General features: G+C 41.7%; 1 protein-coding gene across 6 annotated transcripts in view; it reads left to right on the top strand.

Moving 5' to 3' along the window:
* Window positions 1-21,396, top strand: part of TMEM19 (transmembrane protein 19) — a 38,524-nt gene that overhangs the window by 13,811 nt on the left and 3,317 nt on the right. For 4 of the 6 annotated variants that reach the window (XM_007054799.4, XM_037886448.2, XM_043547808.1 and 1 more), the window contains exon 7: window positions 1,837-4,653. The exons of the other annotated variants lie outside the window; for them this stretch is intronic. In XM_007054799.4, the coding sequence (XP_007054861.2) occupies window positions 1,837-2,000 (164 nt within the window). In that variant the 3' untranslated portion in view covers window positions 2,001-4,653. Of the gene's footprint in view, window positions 1-1,836; window positions 4,654-21,396 lie in introns of those variants that run through there. 6 annotated transcript variants of the gene reach the window in all.

The following is a 21,396-nucleotide window of genomic DNA, read 5'->3' as shown; positions in this document are numbered from 1 at the left end:
CTGAGTCATGAAAATGGTTGTGAAATGGTATGATAGGGAAAAAAATGATTTAGTATTTTTTTCATCAGGCCTTGCTTGAATATGTCAGATCCTAGTAGTGCACACTGACTTTGTGTTCTTTTTTTCTGTCTTGTTCCACTGAATTGCTATCAAACCAAAGTGTGTCTAATAATGTATGACAGTACTTTCCTTTTACTTTCTATTATCTTATCACAAACATAGTAAAGTTAAGGCCAAATTGTCCCACCTTACTACGTCAGTAATGCATTAATTTGCAAATAGTCACCTTGATTTGAATGGGATTAGTTGTAGAGTCAAGTACTACTTGATTACGGGAGGCAGTGGCCCTTGTGCAGTGCATTTGGGTTTCGATTGTAGCTTTCACTAAAGATGTTAATATGGGGAGCAGAGGGTCTTTTTCTCTGTTTTTCTTGGGTTTGGCGAGTTATCTAGAAAATAAACATGAGGCTTGGCTTTTCATAGCACATATTAAGTAAAAGTTAGACTACCTCAGCATGAAGTTAGTGCCTCTGTAGCCTCATCCTGTTCACCACTGAACTTTGGTTTTGGCCTTAGTTTAGTAAGTGATTAGGAGGCAACAAGACTGCCAGCTATTTGCTTTCCAAACAGGCTTTAAAAAAGAAAAAGTCTTTGGGGTGTTTGTAGGAATCTCTTTACAATAAAACAGAAGTTCAAGGTGAATATTCTTATCTTTTAACATGCTGGGCGTTAGGAGATCTTCAAAAGCTACAAGAGAAATACTGGCATATATTGTACTGGCCTGCTTTGAGGTGCTTCCGCCTCCCCTCATTCCCCACATAAACACCTCATGTGTCAGTTTTCTAGAAATGTACATTTCTCCTGGAACACACAATAGTGGAGTGGCAGGGAGAGCACTGTGATAGCTAATGAAAAACAGTGTTAAAACTCTGCTAATTCAAAGGTAGAGTAGAGAGCAGCTAGGTTGGTGGTGGGAAAGCCATGCAGCTAGCTAGTAAATACTGTTGTTTTGGAAGTGGCGATGTTAGTGAGTACTATTTCAGCATTTAAGGCAGTGGTGCCCAAATTTTTCCTGTTGTGTCCGCCCCTTACCAGTAATGGAATCTGTCTGTGCCTCCCCTTTCATTACTGCACAGTTGGTTCAGCAGAGGAGCTTGGGCTGAAGGCAGAAGTGGGAACAGGGGAGGAGCTGGGGCTAGAAGCAGAGCTGGCTTGGGGGCAGAGAGGGAATGAGGGCAGAGATGGGCTGCAGCTGGGGCCAGAGCCGGAGCGGGACTGGAGCTGGGCGGTGCTCTCTCTCCACTCCTCCTCCCTTGTGGGGGCCGGCCTGGGTCCTGCTGCGTGCCTCCCCAAATGTTCCTCCACTGATCTAAGAGGAGTAGACTTGCCATCAAACAGAGTAATCATTTTCTTTACATCGTTTATCATTGAAAACTAATTCTTTTTGACAGACATACTTTGTTTCTAACCATTTGTTTGTCAACAGCATCTTTCATATCAGAACTCTAGTTTTTTTCTTGATTACCACTATCATTAGCTTCTTATTTATAGAATTGCATATGTAGATTTCATAGAAACAGAAACTACATTTTTTAAAAAAAGCTTCTTTCTAATTAAAAGTCTAGAATCTAGATTCCCTCCTTTGAGGCTATTAGTGTTAGTTTAGAATAATAGTTTAACATTATTGGCTAGTTAATTATTCTGTTTATATATGTTTGACTCCACAGTCATATACTAAGCACTTGTAGGCAGTCATGTACATTTGAGGTCTTGGTAGTGGATTTCCTCTCAAGTATGATAGTACTGGAAATTTCTTTTATTTACTTCTTTCCCCAGGTTTTGACAAGCGTATTGGCATGGTTGTCAACTACCAAACAAAAGACTCAAAGCACATATCTGGAAAACCTATTCTGGACAACAATGCAGTGAACCTCTTTTCTTCTGTAGTCATTGCTTTGTTACTTCCTGGTGTGGCATGGGGTTTCTGGCCAAGAGGGTGAAACTTCCTAAGTCTTTTAATACATAGTTCAGATACACTTAATATGAATCAAAGGTTTCTCCCTAAAGCACTGTTTTTACCTTGTTTGAGGAAGTCCTCTGCATCCTCTTCAGAGCCAGAAGGATTCACCATCTTAACTTCCTTAGGCTGTAAGTTTTATGGGCAGCCACCATCTTTCTGGGAAAAGAGGACCAGATGAGGCTCTGTTAATAACCTGTCAGTGCTACTCCTTAATTGGACACAGTTTGCTACTTTGTAACATGAAACACTTCATTTTCCCTTCTGAAGCTGAATGCTTGGTCTCCAAATCATTTCCAGCCCCTGGCAGAAGAAAGAGTGAGAGAATACAACCAAAAATCTAACCTGGATCTGCTATACAACTAGTATTAACACTGTACTCCAAGCCACAAACAAAGTACTATATATTTTCTGTAATATAGATCATAGTAGTGTCAATGAAATCACTGAATTCTGGTGTAGCATACATTTCCCATTGTCTGCTACAATATTATAGGTTTTATAGAGGTGCATTGAAGTCTTTAAAAACATTGTACTTTAATAAGCATTGTTGCCTATTCCATGTTGTATTACTTTTTTGCCATGCTTTTGACGAAGAGTAAGAAAAAGTAATGGTATAACATAATGTCTCAGGCATATGACTAAATTTAAAATCAAAACTAATCTTTTTCCAATAAGCAAAACAGGTTTCTGTCCTTGTTTTCTGAAAGTCTTCCTTGCTTTTTATTAAGTAGGAATATAAAGCTTATATAAGTAGCATCATAAGGTGGTACTTCTCAGATTAAGTTATTGATCTTAAAAGTAAAGATTACATTTTTTTAATTCAAAATCAACTGGTTAGAAAAGATGTAACTTGTTCTGTAACTGTGGAATTACTCTTTAATAATCCAAGTTAAATAGTAGCACGTTCACCAAGTTGTGATCTTCATATTCTTCCTCAGTAACACTCCTTTTTTGTTTTACAAATTGTTGCTCACTGGAGATGTAAAAAGTGTTGGGGCCTTTATTGTTGATAAATTATTACGGGGTTTTCACTTTTGTCATTAAATGACAGGCTAAAAAGTTTTTCAGTTAACAATTTAGTATTTATTATATAGAATCAGATCCTGCAACTGATTGCACGCGTGGATCCTTTTGGCCATATAGAGATCATCCACCTGGATCCATTTGCAGGGTATGACCCATAATGTGTGCACCAAAAAAGGTTTCTTCCAATCTGAGAGTGATTACCAGTTCCGGTGATATTCCCAGTTTTAAGTATAGGAGACTTGGCAGAATCTTTCAAAACAGAATAAACTAAGTGTGACCACTGCATCCTAATGTTCTTGTTGAAAAGCACTGTAACATGAAAGGCATAGATGCCCTTATTGATTAATTATATTTAATTTAACTGTAAATAAATGCGTTTTTCTTCATGATATAGTTAAGATTTTGTGCTAACACATTTTTGATTTTGTTAATGCCACACGGCATTAGAGGAAGGCTCTTAGAAAGGAAAAAAAGTAGATGATGGTGAGTTCAGTAAGAGTGAAAACATACAAATACTTTGAGGGGGTTTAGCTTTTATTTTAAATATTTTAATTGTCTGGTATATTATGTTGCAGGAATCAAAGGCATCTTTTCAGGATTCAGGGATTAGCCAAGTTTCTATTGTAATCTAATGTGGATCCCAAGCCTAAAACACCACACAACACTGAACATATATCCATAACATGTTTTAAAAACAAACAAACTGCATAGCAGTATGAAATGCCTTCATTGCTGTTAAATTAAATTTTAAACAAGCAATTTTGCACCTAGCAGGTAAGGGTGGGATTTTCAAAAGTGCAGAATATTGGCTTACCTCTGGTGAGAGCAGGTTGGGCCAATACTGAGTGCTTTTGAATTTCCTACCATTAAATCTCTAGTGTACAGAATCGTATTTAAAGAATGTAGCATTAGTTTTATTAAATAATACCCACTCTGTACAGGATACCATTACACTGGACAAAATACTATTAAATTGAACAGAACATAGTAGTGCAGATTGTGTTGCCTTTGATTTTTTTTATTTTACACAGTAGCTGTGCAGAAAGTGTAGCCCTTATGAGAAGAGGAGGAGAAATATAGGGAAATTGTATGTCACTAAGTGTAGTTGTTGTTGGGACCAGAAAGAAGCCAATGGAATGTTAACACTTGAGATCATTAGAAGGTGTCTGGATAGGCACAGAGAAAATAGATGAAATTAAAAGGGCAGGTGATAAAAGGAAAGGAGGCAAAATAAGCAGAGTAAGATATTAATAGAAATGAATTGAGGGCACATAGTGTTTTTCCATTACACTGTGTTTTAAATATTTGAATATTTGTTTTGCCTCAATGCCTGTATTTGGATTAGTATTTGAGATTAATCTATGCCTATAAATTAAAATTTGACATTTATCTGGCACTAATTTATTTATTTCTTACTGAAACAGCATGAAAATTCACAAATCACCTCTACAATACTTTGATCAAATTTCCTTAAACTGAAAAATTCCAGTTGGAAGTCAGTTGAGCCTTATCTGTATAGTTTTATAGATTGTGTATGTTTAAGAAAATGACTATTTTTCAATATAAATATGAAGTAGTTTTTCTTAATAAACACATAATGTAATTGGTTTTTGTGTTAAATCTTGTCTCTGCCTGAAAAACTTTCAGTTAGTCTGGTATCTCAATCTGAAGCATTTTTAAGGATACAACAGTGCAATCATTTATTTACAGAATACAGCTTTATAATTATACTAATTTACTAAGTATCAAAATGTGCATTGTTTGTGCCTGATAGATCCACCGTAGTTAAGTGTGCAAGCACTTCAATGGTAAACCACAGTTCACTGAGACATGTTTAGCTAAAACCACTCAATAAGAGATGTCAAACAGTCTGGGGAGATGGTCCAATTACATGTGAAAATGTGGCCCAGGGCTTTGATTTTTAAATTATTACTGAGTCCAGATAATCCACTGAACAGCGATAAAAGATTACGGTTTCAGTGATGCACAGCCCTTTCTGGGATCACTACTACTTCTGTCTTTTGTTTGGCAATTTTTGCATGCAGTTAACTGGTGTGTATGAACAGTTGTTAACTGTGAATGCAAATTGCACACCTACATTATTTTCAAATCTGATTCCTAAATATCCATTATTGGCTTCATAGTTAGCACTGGGAGATGAATGGGAGAGTTCCCACCTATCTGCTGTTTAGGACAGGACTACACTAATTCATGTTCAGATGGTTGTCTTCGCCACAAAGGGTCAAAACTTCTTTTTAAAAATGAAAGCTTGCATTCTATTGAATCTGCATGTCAGATTAACACATCAAGTGGACTGATGCCATTTCTAAAATGAAACAAGTTTAGGACTGGATAGCTCAGGATTGGTAATAGGGCTTGTCTACATAGGTATGTTATATCCAGTTACCTTTAGTTTGCCTTAAAGTGCCTTGCATCTCTACATAACCTTTTAAAAAGTGAATTTGGCATCTTCGGTTGCTGTAATGAATCCTTGCAAGAGGAGGGTTTGCTTGCCTGCAATGAGTTTGTTTGTTCTAAGTTTTGCATATGCACACTCCGAACTACTATACTTCTAGCAGTCTCCCCAATGCATTGCTTTACCCCTAGATCAGATTATCTGTGTACCTCCATGGCTCTGGGGTCATCTTGACTGGATTTCACCTCCTTTGTTTAAATGCAGGCTGGCAGCCAGCTGTGCCTCTTTTTGATACCAGATAGTAGTGAGTTCACACACCTGGAGTCACATATGTTATAGCCATGCCCCTTCCTCCCTCCCCCCAAGACTTCCCTGTGGACCCATGCTTCCCATTCCCCTAGGCTTCTTTGTGAACTCCTGCAGAGGTCCTAGATTTGATTGTTGGTTTTGGAGAGCTGCATGTTCAATGCTTGGAGAAGAGTCACCGGAAGGCAGACTTGTACAAGACACTGACAGAACCAATGAAGAGCAGGGCACTCCCATACCTGGTCCCAGTGCAGTCAAAGCACAGGATCTCCAGCAGAGGTAGCTGAAGACCAGGAACAGGACCTCTGATGAAGCTCCCACTGCTTGCCTATACTATGAGGACCTGGACTGTTTCTGCAATCAAAGCCACCACTTCACCTAAGAATGATGTCGTGGACGGTTTTCCACAGCGCAGCCCATACAGCATAACAGGTACCGTTTGATCCCATGTATACCAGGAAGTCTGACAGGAGATTTTTCTGGGCAGCCAAGAACGGTATTACACAGCAGATTTAGAGATTACACAAGAACATTGTACAGATAGCTGGCCTGAAATTGCTGTGGATGAGAGCTCTACAAAAATGAGCCTGAAAATGCTACAGAGGGGAGCTGTATCAGTCAGTACTATGTGCTGTATTACAATACAAGTGTACAGGGAGAGTTAAATAACCTTTTTCCTTGTACCAACCGTCTGCTGTTGTGTTCGGGGAGCCTTTCCCTGGCTGCTTAGCTTTTAACCACACTAGACTAAAAGCTATGAAGTTTTATTTCCCTGCATTATCAAATCCCACAACCACATGTCCCACTTGCTGCATCCACAATCTCCTTTCTGAGGTGTTTCCTGCTCTTTCACCCACCTCTGCTCAAGATGTTGGCAACACAGGCCGGTTCAAAAAACCTGCATGGTAGGTGTGTTTGTTGTAGTCACAGAGTAAAAGCAATAGCCAAAGTATTGCGGCTCAGTTTCATTAATACCCTCAACTTTTAGCTAATTTACGTTGTGAAGTAAACTGCCCAAATGAGGCTAGAGAGACAGTTCAAAACAGATTGTAAGGCATTCATTTACTGTAGAGTTCTCTTTATTTTGGAGTTCACTTTGTTAATCTGAGGGTGTAATAAAAGAGACCTTAAGGCAAATTAGAGCTTTCTTTTAGCATGCATGTTCCAAGGCAATGAGTTTTCTCAGAATTGCCTACATAGCTAATATTTCCCTACCACACCTGCACCAGCTGGGGGGACACCATCTTGGTAAATAGCAGTGCTGTATTTGCCTATTGCCTTTTTGAACAAGACCTTTCTCTCTCTCCTGGGGACTTGCCACAGAATGACATCTTCCACCATAAGGACAGCCACCAGAGGTGCAGATGCAATCACAAAGCCTGGGAAGGGTGTACATAATACAGAAGCAAGCAGCTATGCTGGAGCACCTTTGTTACAAAGTTAAAGGCTGGACCCCAACCTTGCACTGTGCTGCAAACTATGGAGAACGCACCATACTGGGACCTCTATTTCAATCATCCTAATGTCAGGCCCTTTCCACACAACAGTCAACCCCCTGCCATCACCCCACATTCATACTAGTGAATAGGTTTGTCACCTCCAAGATGCAAAAAAAACAGCCACTGCCCAACCTTGACCCCCAGCCCCCTGGCCTCCACTTCCCCTTTCAGGCACCACTCACACCAGCCTGCCCTCCTGGTACCCGCCTAAAACAGGTGCTGGTGCAGGTAGGGCGCTGGGGCTGTTTCCAGGCTTCTTTGCCTCTTACTTTCCCCACCCCTTGCTGCACTCCAGGCCCCCAAGCAGCCAGCAGGAAACGCAGCCCCGCAACAATCCCCGCCCCCTAGATGGCAGCTAGTGAGTCTGGCCAACCCTGGAGCATTTTAGGAAGGAGGGGAAGGCAGACGAGTCTTCCCATGGAGGCCTGGCTCTTACAAGGGATTGGCCCATGGGACGTCTTTGCTGAATGTTCCCTTCCCCCTCAGGATGGGGAAACAGGGAAAGGGCAAAAAACACCTTGCCATGAAGATGTGCTATCAGCAAGGCAATACAAAAACTGGCCCGGTGGTAATCGTATTGATGAACTTTCCACAATGATCAACCGGGACTTACCACTCCACGGAGAAGTACCCTTTCTTGCTGATAAACTCCGAGGCCTGGTGTGGGGAGCAAAGAATAGGCATGGGGGGTCCCATCAATAGCTCCTTTGAGAATCCCATCTATGCAAAGCTGTCAATAACTTCCTATGCATTGCCAAGCTCTATGACTCAGCACAACAGCACCCCCTTAATCGCACCACAAACCTCCATGTAAAGAACCCCAGCAGCTGATCTAGCAGCACCAAAGTGGTTAGCTGGTGGCAGATAGGAATCGGGCTGGCAAGCTTCCAAATGGCAATGGCTACACACTTCTCCAGACTGGAGGAAACTCTCATGTTGGCGTTACACTGCTGCAGCTCCACAGTGACCTCTACACAGATCACCAGGAAAGCAGCCTTCCACAGCCTGAAGTTCTGGAGCCACTGCTGGCCACCCAAGTGTTGCATGACCGCCCTGCCTCACCAGTCAGTGTCAGCTGACCAAGCCCAGAAGCTCCACCAAGTAAAGCTGTACCAGATAAGTCCTGCAGAAGTAACCTGTTAATTTCATCCTCCTTCTCCTCCACTGGTATCCATATTGCCAAGGAATCCAAAGCCCTTTGAAGTCACCAAGCTGCATCTATCTGGCTACATGTCAGTGAAGTAAAGTTACTGTATGATTATGTTGATTTATTAGATTTTCCTGTATAAAGCTATTGGCATAGCTTAACAGGGGACTATTAGAAAAACAACCAGGAAAGCAACACAATGGATCTTGAAAAGCAACTTCCCAACAAACACCTGTGGGGGAGGAGGGGGTGAAGGAGGAGGTGGGCAAATACCAGACCATGACCTACTTCCAACACAGGCTACTGCAAACATATCAAACCTGTCCTCCACTATCTACGCTAGCTTCCCATAGAATTCTGAATTGAGTTCAAGGTTTCAAGCGTTTTTTCAAAGTGCTTGATGGTCTGGGCCCAGGACATCTAAAAGATCAGCTAAAGCTCTGGGACAAAGACCGTGGTTGACAACTCTGCTGCTCTGGCACAATGGAATTCTCAACAATAAGAGTAAAGTTCATCTATTCAAGAGACAGAACTTTCTTCAGGAGTGGCTTTTGACTGTGGAATGAACTCCCCCAAGAAGAGGGGGGACAGGAGTTCAGTTAACCCAGTATCTCTGATACTGCCCATCACCATAGTACTGGAGTGCCTTGAATATATTAATTTATCCTCCTAAATCTCCAATAAGGTAAAGTAGTAGTATTCTCCTCATTTAACAAACTGGGATCTGAGGCAGTTAAGCCCTGATCAAGGCCAAAGAGTTTGATTGACCTGACCAATGTCAAGGAGATTTCTTTGGTAACGAGACACATTTGAAATGAGGACTATGATGTATCTGAGAGATTAATTTTCTAAATTATGGTTGTTTCACTATAAGAGAGCAGCATTGTTATTCTCCTTTCCTTTCCTTTTTTTTAATGCTTGTGTTAGTTGGGAACATTTTTTTCTAGTAAAGAGAGAGGGTAGTCCCTCAGTGCTATATGCCAACAACTAAGACAGGACTGTCAGACTGTTACTTTAAATAGATCTTACAGAATGTTGCAAAAATCTTTCACCACAAGAAAGTGGCACGTTAGCACTGGTTAATAATTGTTTCAAAATGAGGAAGTATTCCTCTACACAAGCAAGAGTGGGAGCCCTGCCAATAGATTATCTAACATTATTAGAAACATGAAAAAAATTGTGGTGGAGTTGAAGCTAGAAGACAAGACACTAAAAATTAACATAGCTCTCTCTAACACCTGCAGGCTACAAAGCCATCAGATATTTCACAGAAAGGAAAAAACAAACAGTGCATACAGTAGATACAAATAAATGTTGAAGGCCTTGTAAATGACCAACTTGAAAAAACAAACCAATTAATGCAGAAACCTGTTAATGCAATGTGAAGGTTGCAAATGAAAACGTCATTATTTTATGGTGCCCCAAACTTGGCACCTTGCAATTTAGATAGAGAGCATGTTGGTACTGCCATGCAGAGTTTATGTTGCAATCTAAGGCACCTACAACTGACTTTGTGTGGGCAGACCCTGGTGGTCACAAAGAGCTCCACTGACTTCAAAGGGAGTCAACTGCAGGAATAGATCATAATTTTACAAATAATGCAACCGAGGGACAACAAAGGATAGGGGTAGAGACCGTGATCACAGTAACGAGACTGGAATTACTCAGCAATGCTATGTGTACAGACAGCATGATTGAACTAATTATTCATGTGCAGTTTTTGAAAAATTATAGGCGGAGCTGTTAGTGCCACCTATAGTAATGGTTGCCTGATACTTTCCATTATAAGACCCTAAGTTTAGCTGCAAAAGACTTTGCCAAACTTTAACCACTCAGGCTGAAATTTGCTATGCTGGGTGTCTGCCTCAACATTTTTGAAAGTATCAGCTGAAATATTTCAGTTTCTAAGAATGAGGTTGGGGGAAAATGTTGGTTTTGCCCAGATTAAAAAATATTTTCTTACAACTGTTTTGTTGGGAAGATCTAGCACCTTCATTCTTTAGAGCGGGGATTTGTAATTTAGCAGGGAGATTGCCCTGCTGACAGGGATGTGCTTTGAACTGTCCCTGTGAAAATTAACCCAAATTTGGCCAAGTTATGTACCTCTGAAAAATTGCAGTTTGCACAAGGTCAGTAGAGGCTTGTTCGAGTTTGACTATTAAATTCTTTGAAGATTCTGTCTGCACTGAGCATGCTTCAGCTCCTCGCAGACCCTGTGAGCTGATTGGACTGTTCATGTGCCATCCCCACACAGGACTCTTCATCCCAGGCTGCAGGGCTAAACTAGACTTTCCCTGTAATAGCTCTAAGCTCTCCGAGGGGCTGCTGTGGCACTTGGCCCAGGAACTGACAGCAGTGTGAGTGTTTCTCCTCTGCTATCAACATTCCCCCTACTGGCATGTGGAGGACAAGACTGAAGCTGCATAACTTGAATGCAGAGGGGGTCAGGAGTTGGGGCAGGCATGGAGGTGGATAGGGGCAGAAGGGGAGAGACAGAAGCTTGGAGAACAAGGGAAGAACTCTCTGTAGCCACTACAGTACACTCCTTCCAGAATCTGGAATTGAACCCTGCACACCTGAATCCCGACATTTCTCTCCTGTCAGCAAATAGCTGGAAGCCCACAAGCAAAGTGTGTCTTAGCCTTCTCTGGTGCCTGGTCTGCATAGAAAATAACAGCCTACTACTGCTCTAGTTACTCCATTAGATCAAGTAATAGAAGTCTGTGGTATGGATCTTAAGGTCTGAACCCTGCTCATGACCTAATATAATTCCACATAGTGGAATTTTTTTTTTGCGCTTTTTTTTAAATGCAGAAATTACATTAAAAATACATTAAAAAGAACATTAAGGCTGCAAAGTCAATCACTCAAAAGTTAGGAAATGCCAGAATGCATGTTGCCTTAATTTGGGTCCCTTGTGTGTGTTCATTATGATAGCCTGTAATTACATGATCAAACTTTATTTTTTTTAGTAGGACTCCTGCCTCATTCAGTGCACAAGATGGACAGTGTTTCAGGGTTGAGTAGTGAATGAAGCAGGGGTTTGCAGAAAGAGAAAGGATGATCTCACTGTTAAGGAGGTTAAAGTCTGCCCCAGAAAATTGGATTCTATCTCTGCCTCTCGCCACAGAGTTCCTATGTGATGCTGGACAAGTCATTTAAACCTAGATGTCCACAGTTGGCCACCGATTGTGTATCCCTCGTTTTCTGGGTGCATAACATGAGAGTATGGAGCCAGATTTACAGAAATGATGAATGCTTACAACTGCAACTGAAGTCAACTGGACTTGTGCTTTGAACACATAATGTGTTATAATAATGCTAAGTACTCTACTCTAGAATTAGGCCCTAAGTGTCTCAAGTTGGGCACCCAAAATTAGTGGACATGTCTGACAGTTTTGGACTTAATCTCTCTATGCCTCTGATCCCCATCTGTAAAATAGGGATATTATTCCCACCTGCTCTCACATGGGTGCGGTGAAGATACCTTTGCTAATGTTTGTGAAGCACTCAGTGTGACCCTAACAGCATCCCAGTGCAAAAGGGCAAGCAGCTCACTGGTATCTGGTGATGAGCTTCAGCTGGCCTGACCAGTTCAGTGTACCCTAGTTCATTAATGTCATAAACTGTATCTTATATCTGTCATATAAGGTATCAATGGAAAACAAATAACATACTGATCATTAATATTCTTCCATGATGTATGCACAGTAAATGACCAAGGGATCACACAAGTATGAAGGAAATTTTGAACTAAAATGTGTTTACCAGACAAGTCTTGGGAATGGGTTAACATTTTTTTCCCAAAGGACAAGCTGACACCTCCAGCCGGGTGTCATCAGAGTTGATTGACAATCACATGACAAATGGCCATTCATTTGCATTGCAGAGGGTAGGAACTGATCAATTTTCATTTTAGCAAACACCAGCAGGGAAAGAAACCAGCATAGACTTTCATTCTCCACCTGACTCCTTCCTCACAGCTTGAATGAACTTTATTTTGGGGGGTAACTTTCAGAAAAATCTTTTCAAAAGTTCACTGGACTGTAAAGGAGAGGGGCAAAGAACCCCAAGTTGTCTTTCACCTAAGATAAAAAAGGAACTAAGCACTTTGGACTTTGTGGGAGATTCTGACCAGAGGGATGGTCAGTCATCTTGCTGGAAGTGTGGTAAGGATCTTACCTTGAACCAAGACTGTAGTTTTCTTAAGTCTTAGTCTCTACAAAGCATTTTTCACTTTTATTTGCTTGTAACCATTTCTAACTCTATCCTTTAAACTTGGACTCAAAATCTTGCCTCCTTTTGTTAATATACTTGTTTTAATCTAAACCAACCCAGTGCTGTGCTTGAATTGAAGTGATTGGTAGCTCCAGTTAAAGTGATAAGTTGTGCAGTCTGTCTCTTTAGCTGAGCAAATGAACCTTGTTATTCCTCTGAATGGTCCACGAAAGGGCTAGGCACTGCCAAGCATACCGGTTTGGGAAAATTTGGGACTAGGGTGTGTTGGGGTCTTCTTGTCAGGTGTATCTGAGGCTGGTGGAAGCCAGAGTGTGGCTGTGGTGTGACAGGCTGCTGGAGTCAGAGTTGCTGGTCCAGGGCTGATTATCGCACAGACCCTCAGTGCATGCTTGTGTGCTGATTGGGAGCATCCAGAGAGTGGAGCTACAGCAGCAGAGCTGTTGAAGGCAGGAGATGACAAAACCCTGCACTGGTCTGCATTGCACCTCAGAACATGACACTCAGGTACTATGTTGGGAGCACCACAGAAATGCCCAAGAGGCAGGGATCCTGTGGGAGAAAATAGAGGTATTAAAGACAGTATCGTAATGCACATGTCCAAGGGGGGGTGGGGGGCAAATTAAAGGCAAATTGTGGCATTTCCTGACTTTGGAATGCTTGACTTTGTAACCTTGACATTCCTTTAACATAAGTTTTTGGATGTAATAAATGTATAAAATGCCTGACAACACAAAAATGTTTGGTTGACTTACGTTTTGTGCCTGTGGCAACAGGCAGAGATCTTAGGAGGAGGTTGAATGAAGAGAGAGTAAGTCTGGCAAACCAATTCAGAAAGAGTTTCCATACGTATACAGCAGTGTGTAGGTAGGAAATGCAAAAAATAAGGTTCTAACTGTAATGTTAACCAAGCCAAATTGCACATTTAGCTATGTTTAAGAACAGAACCACTAGTTGAAAAAGCCACATATGTGCACTGCTGTTACTGGACTGTTACGTGCAAAAATACATTATTTTGTGTTAAACATATGTTGTACATGGTTTTGCATTTAATTTCTATGTTGTTTTCAGTCTTGGAAAGATCACCCTACCTGCTCTGCTACAAAGCTATGCATTTGTTTTGTGCAGCTTCTATGTATTGTGCTGCACTATTCTGTATACACATCAATGACATAATGGTAACATCCTGCTAGAAAATGTTTACTGTGCAGCCATGAAAGTGAATATTATTGTCTTTATTCATTTTTAAAGAAATGTCAAACTTCCCAAACTGCTGTCTTTGAGGATTAGACATTTGTGAACTTTAAAGTTTTGCTGTTTTTGAGATATTTATGTGCTAAATATCTTGCTTATTTGAAAAGTGGGAGTGGGGAGAGGGAGAATATTTTTCTCCACACTATTCACAGAAAAATGGCTGCAATTGGTCAAACATTCCCAAATTACCTTTGGCTGAGAAGCAAATCTTGAAAACTTTGGCCCAAATGGGGAACATCTGAAAAAGCATGCAGTGGAAATGGAGTTATAATTAGAAACTTACCATTGCATCTAAAATTATATTCCCTAGCAGAAATTTGAGTGTTTCACAACATTTCTTCAAAATCAATCATGAAAACATTCCTAGCTACAAATGCTTACAGCTCACATTTGCATTTGGGATAAAGATAAGAAAGACACTGATAACACAGGAAATAATGATTCTTGCCTGATCTCCAAACACTGCTACAAGGCGTTTTCAAATCTCAACGTAACACAGAGATGGGGAGTACAAAGCACACAATGAGCAAGAAGGGGGTCATAAATAGCAGCTTTGAGTTCAGGTGGCCTTGCCCCACCACACTTGCAAAGCAGGCCAATCTTGAAGGAGCCTTATAAAAGGAGATGCTTGCTCAATTCAGAAGGCCTGAGGAGGTGGACAGCCCTCTCATATTCAGCTCCCAGAAAAGAGAAAAGAGCACAGCAGAGCCTTTCTTCAGTTGCTTGTGAGCACAGAGCAGTAGGATAGAGAGGCTGGTGTTTCCTTTCCTTTGTTGCCTTGAGAACTGGGACTAGGGGTTGACCCCCTACTGAGAATATGAGCTCCTTGAGGAGAAGATGAGCCAATGTAGGAAGTAGCCAAGGGAAGAAGCAAGAGGTCTGACAAGCCAGACCTTGATCACTTTTTACAAGGGCTCCTGGCCTGGAACCCAGGGAAGAGGGAGGGACTAGGTTCCCCTACAGCCTCATGTGAAGACCTCAAAAACAAGGGGCCAGAAGGACTACTGGGCCTGGACCAGGGCTGTTGATGAAGTGTGAGATCCTCCAGCTATTGGTGGAAAGCCCTGGTTTAGCCCAAAAGGGGTGAGACAAAAGGTAACTTGGCTGGAGGGCTAAATCACAAGGCAAAAGGGGACCACCAATGGACCTGGCTGGACTACAGAGAAAAAAGCCACTGCATTACTGCACCTACCCATCAGGTAGCTCTCTGTCTGGGGAGATACTTTGTGGCAAACACATATAGTATATGTAGGCTTGGCAGAATTCCACATTAATTTGTTTATGATTTTGATGGATATCAGTTTATTTTTATCACTTCATTTTTCTATCAATTTAAATTTTCACAGTTGTGCAAAATTATGGAGTTTTTAAACATTTTTGAAATTGTTATTGATTTAATTTTCACAGTTACATGAAATTATGGGGGGCAGACAATAATTATTTAATAATAATAGTAGATGTTGATATTCAAAAAGTTAAATCTATAATTAGAGAGAGAAAGTGGGTGAGGTATTATCTTTTATTGGACCAACTGCTTTTGGTGAGAGAGACAAGCTTTCGAGCCATACAGAGCTCCTCCTTAGGTCTGGGAAAGGAACTCCCCATCATCACAGCAAAATGCAAGGTGGATTGATCATAGACTTTAAGGTCAGAAGGGACCATTATGATTGTCTAGTCTGACCTCCTGCACAACGTAGGCCACAGAATCTCACCCACCCACTCCTGTAACAACCCCCTGACCTATGTCTGAGCTATCGAAGTTCTCAAATCGTGGTTTAAAGACTTCTAGGTGCAGAGAATCCTCCAGCAAGTGACCCGGGCCCCACGCTGCAGAGGAAGGCGAAAAACCCCCAGGGCCTCTGCCAATCTGCTCTGGAGGACAATTCCTTCCCAACCCCAAATATGGTGATCAACTAAACCCTGAGTACGTGGGCAAGACTCACCAGCCAGACACCCAGGAAAGAATTCTCTGTAGTATTGCGGGAAGCGGCATGGGCTGAGGGATGTGCTGGCCGCCGCTTCCCGCAGTCCCCATTGGCCTGGAACGGCAAACCGTGGCCAGTGGGAGCTGCGATCGGCCGAACTTGCGGATGCTGCAGGTAAACAAACTGTCCCTGATGGGCCGCATGCCAAAGGTTGCCGATCCCTGAGTTAGCTCATAGCATTCAAGGTAGAGTAGTTTGTTAACACCACTACATTCATAGGACCAAAAAGAGGGGGTTAATAGTTTACAGAGTGTTTTCATAAACCATAAATCCAGTGTCTCTGTTCAGTCCATGATTTTTGGTGTCTAGCAGAGTAATGCATTTAAGCTCCCAGGCTTATCTTTTGAAAGTGTTGTGCAGGTTATCTTTGAGGATGGGGACTGATAGGTCAGATATAGTGATTGCTTTATGAAAAGTGCTCACCACAGGTGATAGGGTGTGTCATAAATATAAAGGGAAGGGTAAACACCTGTAAATCCCTCCTGGCCAGAAGAAAAACCCTTTCACCTGTAAAGGGTTAAGAAGCTAAGATAACCTCACTGGCACGGGACCAAAATGACCAATGAGGAGACAAGATACTTTCAGAGCTGGAGTGGGGGGAACAAAGGGCTTGCTCTGTCTGTGTGTTGCTTTTGCCGGGACCAGAGCAGGAATGCAGGTCAGAACTCCTGTAAAAAAATCAGTGAGCAATGTGTAGATTCTGTTTTGTTTAAATGGCTGATAAAATAAGTTGTGCTGAATGGAATGTATATTCCTGTTTTTGTGTCTTTTTGTAACATAAGGTTTTGCCTAGAAGGATTCTCTACGTTTTGAATCTGATTACCCTGTAAGGTATTAACCATCCTGATTTTACAGAGGTGATTCTTTTACTTTTTCTTCAATTAAAATTCTTCTTTTAAGAACCTGATTGCTTTTTCATTGCTCTTAAGATCCAAGGGTTTGGGTCTGTGTTCACCTATGCAAATTGGTGAGGATTTTTATCAAGCCTTCCCCAGAAAAGGGGGTGTAGGGCTTGGGGGGATTTTGTGGGGAAAGATGTTTCCAAGTGGGCTCTTTCCTGGTTATATTTGTTAGACAGTTGGTGGTGGCAGCAATAGAGTCCAGGGACAAAAGGTAAAATAGTTTGTACCTTGGGGAAGTTTTAACCTAAGCTGGTAAAAATAAGCTTAGGGGGTTTTTCATGCAGGTCCCCTCATCTGTACCCTAGAGTTCAGGAACCTTGACAGGGTGTTTTTGTCTTTTATCATTTTCCTGTGTGAGCTCGTTCAAGACCATAGTCATTGTCTGCTTTCACCCACATAATTGTTACTGGGGCATTTAGTGCACTGGATGAGGTGTACCTCATGTGATAATCGTGTGTAGGATCCATGGATCTTGAAAGGTGCACTGTGGGGATGTAGATCATTCTAGAAGTAGAGATATGCCTGAAGGTTTTGCATCTGTTGTTCTGGCAGGGTCTGGTGCCGCTTTGAGTTGGCATGTACTGGTCTGTGGCTTGCTTCTGATAAGGAGAGGTTGTGGGGTTTCTGAAGGGCAGAAGTGGGACTTCAGGAAAGATTTCCATTAGGACGGGGTCCCCACTGAGTATGGATGGTAGTTGTTTGATGATACCCTGTCTGAGCTCCAGGGTGAGGTGGTAGGTGACAATTAGGGGTACCTGGTCAGAGGAGGTTTTATTTCTGTATTGAGCAGGTACTCTTGGGACATTTGGGTGGCCATTCCACAATCTGATCTACTTCTCTGGTGGAGTGTCCTTATTTGGTGAAGGCAATTTTAAGTGTGTTAAGGTATATATTCTGGACTTTCTCCCGAGAGCATTTCTGGGGTCTTCAAACAACCCCCCCACCCCACCTCTCCAGTTTAATATCCACTAACTTTCTGAGGCACTTGGATTTGGCCTGTGGGGGTTTACTGGCAATGACTAGCAAGGTCCACCTGATTTCACTTATAAGCTCACATTCAGGGTGACAGGGCTTAATGGCTATATGTTTCAAAAGGATAAATTTTATTATAAACAGCAATATCTAAACATTTTCTTTAATACTCTACAAATCTCCTCTGGTTCCACTTCTATTAGCTCCAGAAACCTGTCATTTCCACACAGACATAGCCATCTACTCCAGGATAGACCTCTCCTCATTCCTATGTTAAAGAGTCAAGACTATCTTTCCCTTTACAGAGAACAATCATCTGATGTCTTTTGGCAGTAATTCAACTGAACATCCAAAGGGGCATTTGTTTGTTCTGAATTTGCCATTTGCTAGACATAGCTGCTTCGTTTGCTCTCAATTATTTGTTCCAAAATTGCATTGATGTAACAATTTTAATTAGCTTAAGGCTTTCAGGAACAGGAAGATTTGCAGATCTTTACTGTGATGGCTGGCAAGTCTATGTGACCTGGTGGTAGAAACATAGTCAGCCACAGGTGCACATTATGGTGACCAAAGTTTCTCCCACCTGTAGAGCTGAACCTCTGACATTAATGATGGGAATCATTTCTGTAACAATTCCTCATTGCAGACAAGGCCTACTGGCTTTAACTCTGTGTCAATTTTATTTAATTATCCATCTTTCAGACAATTTACACAGACCGCACTTTTTTTATTCAATGACCTGTTACAAAATTTCATTACTAAAACCATTCCCAGTGCTGTGCTGCAGTTAGTGAGAAGTATCCTCAACAAGCTTTGACGCCATTTATAAACTTAAAAATCCCTAAGTCTTCAATAAGGACTAAAGTGTCCAAGCATCTGGAATGCTAAGTTCTTTGGTTCTGTTTTGCCTCTGCAGTGAGGTAGTAGAAAAGAACAGCATTTGATTTGATATTGCTGCTTTCCTGTTTAAAGTATCTTTTTTTATTTTAAACATGGAATTAGTTGACCTGCAACAACAGTACAGGAAAACATTGTACAGTATCCTTGTCGTAGATAGCTCACATCTTCTAAGGAGATCAGAGCAACTGGAGGCAAATGAAACCGCCACTAAGTGCTCAGCAATAGCAAAAGTTGTTTTATTGATAATAAAAACGTTGCCTAACACAGCAGGATTATCTTTTCATCTTGAAAAAGGATGATCCCATTCCAAATGAATAACTAGTAGAGAGACACATTCATCCAACCACCATTTTTTTCAAAGCAGTGGCCTCTCTTAACACTCCCTCCCAACCCATTCTGCAGCAAAGTGACATCAGAGTTTATTTACTGACCTTCAAAAAAAAATACAAATCTGCTACAGGTTGTTGTGGAGTGTGACAAATGTGGAACACCTGCATTTTATTGCTGGTAGCACTTTGCATCCCCTGCTCTGCCAACAACAGGTGCTAAAGATTTTCTATCTTCAAAAACTGAGGGTTTTTCCCCCAAGCTGGAGAGTTTGTATATATCACACCAGTTTTATAAACTGGGATAGTTCTGAGCTGTGCCTGCAGTTCTGTGGTGAACCTATAGATTTCTACCAGATATACATTTGCATTTAAATAATATTCTATTATTTTTACAAGGCCAGCTGTTTACAGAATAAATATGACAGTTTGTCCTGAGCAGCGTGCCATCTAATTCTGGTAGCAAAGAAACCTACTTGAATGTGATCCCATGCAGCATTATCTGGTTGAGTCTAGGGACACAATAGGTCTATTTTAATTCCAACTTCCTTCCTGCTTCACGTCAAACGGAAAATACCGTGAGACTAGAGCATCCTTTCTCAGAATGGTTTAGAGAGAGACTTCTGTTTCTGGTCCTGCAGGCATCAGAAAGTGTAGAGTGAAAATTAAATAATGCAGGGGGAGAGAGGGGAAGTTATGCAAACTTTCCTGAATCTTGAAAGTTTTCATCTGAAGTTTAGGTGAAGGTCTTTGCTTCCTTGCTTTAGCTGAGAGAGCTTGACCATCCATAATGGTTTTGGTTATTTCTTTCATCGGGGGAATTTTTAAACAGTAGGGGCCAGATTCCTTTTTACTCTCTGGCCACTCTGCACCATATTCTGGCTGTAAATGACCGTAGAGAATTCCCTTCCTAGAGGGGAGCTGTCCACCTCAGTAAACCTGGTAGAAGTGGCCCCTATACTAGGTGATCCTCCCAGTAAAAAGGGCATGCTGAAGGAGGGAACAGGCCAGGGACATGGCAGAGCAGAGCTCTGCTATTCTGATTCTTACTGGTGTGGGCTGCTCTAACTGATGCTAGTACCCAGCCAGGACAGATGCCATGAATAGTTTTGCAATAGCTCCTTCTTTCTCCTATGCTGAGTGGACCATGGGCATGGGAGAGTTGCACACTATAAAGTGGCGTGTTATGTAATATCTTGTAGAGATGGTATATGCAAATTGTTGTAATTAAAAAGATCCCACAGCACTTTGTGAAAAGACAGGGTATTAGCTCCAGTTCCTGAACAAATTCCAGCTGGAACTTGTGGCAGTGTTGTTCATTTTCTGTCCTACACTTTTCTGTAATTAGTTAGCTGTGTCAAATATTAAACTGGAACTAGCATCTACTATACCTTAATGGTGTCTGAATTTCACTAGTGGGCAAATTGATTAATATACATGATTGTTGTAAAGAAATGTAACTCGAATACAGTAGACAGCTTTAGGCACTTTAGTGAAATTGGCTATATAAATATTGTACCAACCCCCCTACCCATGCTGACACAGCTGCTGGTAGATGTCCTAAGGTAGTGAGCCTGCACCTCTTTCTTTTCAGGGTGGGCACAGCCTCTCCCCTCCCCCCACCCACGCTTTGCTTACATGGAGCCAGAAACTCCTGACAAAGACCCAAGTGCACACAGAGGAGTTCTGAGACCATTTATATAAAAAAATTATTAAGCAAGGGGATGGTACAAACCAACAGGTCGGGGGACTGAAGGGAATTCACAGCAACCGTGAGACAGTTGTTTTTTTTTTTTTGTTTTTTTGTTTTTTTTTTAAACTAAGCACAATCCCTTCCCCCAGCTCTGAAGGTACCCAAAACCTTTTACCCCCTTCACCTCCGAGGGCTCTAATCCCACCAGTGGTACACACAGACCTGAGACGCACTAGGCTGGTGAGGTAGCTGCTTGCTGGCTGCTCAGTCTGGACCTCTGCCTGGTGGGATATGGTGCTACTTGGCCTTCACCTGCCGTGAAGACACATGCAAGTCTGAGTCCAAAGTGTTCACCACCAGCCCCCGTCTAGCAGTGCCCATCACACTCCTTTCCCCTGGGCTCACACATACCCGCACACAGAGCAACAGGAGTCCTCCTTCCTTCCACCGAGGCTCCCACCCCTGCCAAGATGGCGTTCTCTCACTGGTCCAGCTCTCCTGGAATCCTCTGGCTTCTTGCCGCTCTAGGCAATTGATCCTCCAAACTTGATTGCTCACATTTAGGTGCATCTGCTGGGTTATTATAATGTCAGTCATTCTGTTTTCAATCAATCAGTCTTTACAATGATGAAAAAGTACTCTAAGTATTATGTGAAGTATAAATTGTTTCCTGGAAAGTTGCACAGAGATTTTTCAGCATTCTGCAAAAACCAC

This window comes from Chelonia mydas, chromosome 1, assembly GCF_015237465.2.
Source record: "Chelonia mydas isolate rCheMyd1 chromosome 1, rCheMyd1.pri.v2, whole genome shotgun sequence".
Lineage (NCBI taxonomy): Eukaryota > Metazoa > Chordata > Testudines > Cheloniidae > Chelonia > Chelonia mydas.
Note: the sequence above shows the minus strand (reverse complement) of the source record. Positions and strands in the feature narration are given on the sequence as shown.